The 4,699-nt window shown below is 31.2% G+C and overlaps 1 protein-coding gene across 1 annotated transcript; it reads left to right on the forward strand.

The window, feature by feature from the left end:
- The first annotated feature begins 2,292 nt into the window (after positions 1 to 2,292).
- On the forward strand, positions 2,293 to 4,089 carry LOC114176444 (uncharacterized protein At1g66480-like). The gene is made up of 2 exons (XM_028061488.1): positions 2,293 to 2,973; positions 3,708 to 4,089. Exons 1-2 carry the CDS (start codon positions 2,419 to 2,421, stop codon positions 3,765 to 3,767), a joined length of 615 nt encoding a protein of 204 aa, XP_027917289.1. The 5' UTR covers positions 2,293 to 2,418; the 3' UTR covers positions 3,768 to 4,089.
- Positions 4,090 to 4,699: the final 610 nt, after the last annotated feature.

Consider the following 4,699-nt stretch of genomic DNA (forward strand, 5'->3'; position numbering starts at 1 on the left):
TATATATATATATATATATATATATAGTGACGGATCTGGACCAAAAGTATTGGAGGGATAGAAGTAATATAATTTTGAGATTATTAGATTCGATCATTAATATAATACTTCAAAAAATGGTTTTTCTAACTTAACAATTTGATCTTTAGGATAATGTTTCAAAATATGTGAAGAAGTATGATGTATCTTGTTTTCATCAATAGTTTCTTTTTTATCACTTTTAAAAAATGGATTTATTCTTTTATTCTTTATCAATATACCTTCGTTGTAAATAATATTAAAAAATAATTTATCATAATCCAATAAAAAATTAAAACACGTAATTATCAAAAGAAAAATATATTATAATCAAGTCACAATTAAAAATCGGTTATGAAAAAACACATAATACATTATTTATATTCCTTCTATATTGATAAAAAAAATGAATATACAAACAACTCATGAGATAAAAAGTAATGTTTTCATTATTAAAACAAGAGACAAGAAAAAAATAGGATAAATAACAAATTAGAGCAAAAATAATGAATTTATCTCTTAAAAAACAAGAAGAAAATATGAGAGTGAGAGATGATTACAATTTGTAAAAACTAAAAAGACAATGAGAAGGAAAATAAAAATTATCTTAATAAATATTTGGTTTCATTACTCTTTTGATTCATGTTTTCGTTTAAAAATGTTAAGTTGGTTCTTCAATTATTTGTCTCAATTTGGTCCCGATTTTTGAAGAACGAATACAATTTGGTCTTTTACAATAAATTTTGTTAAATTTATTGAAATGAATCAATGACTTTTTCATTCAAATTGAAACTCTTAGTATGAATGATTTTCTTTATTTGTGTATTTAATATAATCCTAGTGTCAGTTTTTGTTAAATATTTTTATTTTTTATTATATTTAATTTTATATTTTATTATTTATTAACATTAAATATTAAATATTGTTTGGATGAATAAAATAATATATTATAGTGTCAAAAATTAATTTAAAATAAAAAGTTTGTAAAGTATATCAATAGACGTGGTTTCTATTTTTGAATGACTTTATTTTGGAATTGTTTTGTATTTTTTATTCAATCGATAATGTTGTCTTTGCAAGAAAAAAAAAAAACATATTCTGTATTAAAAAAGGTAAATTGATTTTTTAAAACCTGACTTCATCTATTAATAAACTTTGTACAAACTTGAATCTATATATTAAAGGTGAAGATTTGACTTTTAACCCGTACAAAGAACTAAGAACAGGAAAAAAAAAGTATATTAGAAATCGGAAACTATCAATTTCTACATGATCGAAAAAATTGTTTCCATTATTTGAAAAAGTTATATTACATCCACGTTTGATATGAACTAAAATTCTCTCAAGAAATATCACTTACAAAGACATCAAACTAGAAAAGTTAGAGAAAGAATTTTGAAAAGAACACATGTTTTACGGCCATTTGAAGGGCTTCTGGATGTTTGGATTTAATCAAACAACATGATCGTACCCGACGACCATGAACGATGATGCTTACGCATGATCAACGAATTTACCATTTGGTCCAATCTCATTATTGAAAGCACAACCTCTTCCAATTTGATGACCCTAATATCTGCATGGACTTCACTTTTGGCCTTTAGTGTCTACATTCAATTGCCAAATATGTATTCTATTTATTTTTTTATACCAACTATTCAAACTTTTCTTTCCCTTCACAAAGGTAAAACAAATTCCACAGTTAGTTTAATGAAACTTGGATATAACAACTACAAAACATTATCGTTTCTCTCTGGGTATATGTTGAAACCTCTGGTTTGAACTGGAATCAATCTTCAATTATGGTCTTAGAAAAAAACCTCTGGATGATGAAATGAGGTACTAGTTCCACATGTGCAAACAAATTAAAGTCAAAATAAATCTCTTCTCCACATGGAACAAATTGCCACGGTGCCTTTGAAATTTCATGAATCCTTCAATCCACGCCGCGATTACCGTTTGAAGATATCCGAAACCAAACGATTACCTTAAAAAATGCAGAAAGTCTACTTTGTGGGAGCGTTTATAACTTGTGCAACTGGGGTCTCGTGTGAAGACTAAACCATGGTTGTTGACAAAATTGAACTTGAGCCTTTTGAGAGACCAATAGAGTCGTTGGTTGTATTATATTTTATGTTCTCTCGAAATCGACAGGTTACGTAGTTTAGTATTTTCTGTGTTGGCCCATTCGTCAAAAATTTGTCTCCTTTTTAAAACATGCCTACTTTTTTGACCAAGGATAGTAAAATCAGGAACACCTATAAAACCACGTCTCTGTCTTGAACCCTTCATTGTTAGTAGCCCTTTGGTTGTTTGTGTCGATTACCGTACTCTGAAGTGCCTCAACCTCACAAAACTATAACCAAAGCAAAGACAAATCTTTTTGATTGGGGTACTACAATGGGTAACAGTTTTGGTGCAAAGAAGAGCGCAAAGGTGATGAAAATCGATGGTGAAACATTCAAGTTGAAGACCCCGGTGAAAGTTGAGGAAGTTCTTAAGGATCACCCTGGTCTTGTTTTGCTAGATTCTGAGGCGGTAAAGCACTATGGGGTGAGGGCAAAGCCTTTGGAAGGTCACAAGGAGCTGCATCCGAAGAGGCTCTACTTTCTTGTGGAGCTTCCGAAGGAGACAAAGCCAAGAAGGGTTCGTTCTGGCATTAACATGAGTGCCAAAGATCGCCTAGAGAACCTTGTGCTTACTAGGAGGTCTGCTTCTGATCTTTCAATCATGAAGCAAAGCAACATGGGTGATGCTGAACAAGGTAGCAAGGACAATACCAGTAATAATGGTGGGGTGAGGTTGAAAATGAGGCTTCCGAAATCTGAGGTCGAGAAGTTGATCCAAGGTAGCAAAGATCAGGCAGAGGCAGCTGAGAGGATCGTCAAGCTTTATATGGCCAATGGTAGCAGAGAAACTGAGGAAAATGGTGACAGAGCTAAGGAGAGTACAAAGGTATTTGTTCTCATACCATGTTGTCGATTGTTTAATCCTTAAACCTCTGTTTTTTTAATGTTAATTGTTGAAATCATTTTGGATTTGTGTGAACTTACTTTTCTAAACCTGTCCAAAGAATCCATTGGAATTTTTGCCGTACTGAACAGTGATGTGTGAAAGTTAAGTTGTGGAATTTTCAAATTCTCTTTGTTTGACAATATTCCCATTTGTCCATGTTTGCAAAAGAAAAAAAGCATTTACTTTAGTTTGATAGAATTTCATGGTAAAGTAGATTTCAGAAGAGGAGACATTTAACTTACTAGGTTCTCTGACTAAACTATATGTCAGGCTAATGGTGTTTGAATTTTCCAGAGATATATGGTATATTTCACGGAACATTTCAACCATCAAGAATATCATTTTTTTTTTCTCTTGAAAGTGTTTTGATTCTCTTAACTTCACCAGAAAAATTCTGAAGTATTTTATTTTTTAATAACATGCAACAACCGAACAAGAGGTGTGACATCTGAATCATATTAAATGTTCTGTGAAATTCAATTTGTTGGTTCTGCACCGGATATGGAAGCACGTAGTATGCACAGTGCATATTGACTTGAAAAAAATAATGGGGTTGAGATTATTATTTGACTATACATGTATTAGTGTGTCTGTGTAACCATGTTTTATAATATTATGTCTAAAAAATCTATTTGCAAAGACTAATTTTTTTTTGCGATTCAAAACTCTTGCAGAAGAGGGTGAGCTTTATGCCAATCAACGAAGGAGGAACTCCAATAGCTGCGGCTTCATAATTAACCACTCACCAACTCAAGGAGTTTTTCTTACACAAAGTTAAATAAGTCATGTTATTTATACAATGCATACAATTTCAACTGGGTACACTTTTTATAGGTGTTTGTGTATCAGTTTATAGAACAGAAGAATATTAGCGAAAATTAATGCTGATGTTGCACAGCACCTGTTTGACTTGTGGCTAGTTTTAAATCTATGTATTGTATGCATAACATTACTCCTGAAGTGATGATGTGTACATATTTTTGGGGGTGTCTATATGATCTCCTCACATAGAGATGATACATTATGAATTGATATTAACTTTCTAATTTTGTCTTACACTTCTCCCCAGTTGTTTACCATTACCATATTGTTAAGCTCGACTTAATTATAATTAGTAGCCAAAGAAGAACTTAAAAAAATGGTAAATTAATAGTAGATGACTTATGTAAGAATTTGTTTTTTATTATTATTTTAAATTGTTTATAAAGAATTTACTCAAATAGACCTTAATGAGTGAACAAAATACAAACATCGTGAAGTATTGATTACTCTATTTAGTTTGTGTTGACTACGAAACAAAACTTCACATAATTGATGAGAAGAATGCAAAGAAAAGTTGAATATTTTGGGACAAATTACACGCCTACAATGTGTCCTTGCCTTCATAGGACTCAATGAGTGTTTTGCAAGTTCATAGATAGATTATTGTTTTGGAGCCTATCCTCTCCATTTGGAAACTCTTCTTTATTGTTTAAAATGGAAAGCTCTGTGAAGTAGTTGATTCATATTACAAGTGCAAGAATCGCAACTTGCTTTTGCTGTGAGACTAGTTTAAAGTGTTCTAGCAATTATCACAAAATGGGAAAAAGAAAATCCCACGTGCATCCTCAAAGCTACTTGCTTACATGAATGTGTGCTCTAATCATTAAATGCATTCAATTTATCA

The sequence above is a fragment of the Vigna unguiculata genome, chromosome 3 (assembly GCF_004118075.2).
Source record: "Vigna unguiculata cultivar IT97K-499-35 chromosome 3, ASM411807v1, whole genome shotgun sequence".
NCBI lineage: Eukaryota > Viridiplantae > Streptophyta > Magnoliopsida > Fabales > Fabaceae > Vigna > Vigna unguiculata.

Coding starts and splice junctions, on each gene's coding strand:
- LOC114176444 (XM_028061488.1), top strand. CDS start 2,419: ATGGGTAACAGTTTTGGTGCAAAGAAGAGCGCAAAGGTGATGAAAATC. Junction 2,974..3,707: donor GAGCTAAGGAGAGTACAAAG/GTATTTGTTCTC, acceptor AAACTCTTGCAG/AAGAGGGTGAGCTTTATGCC.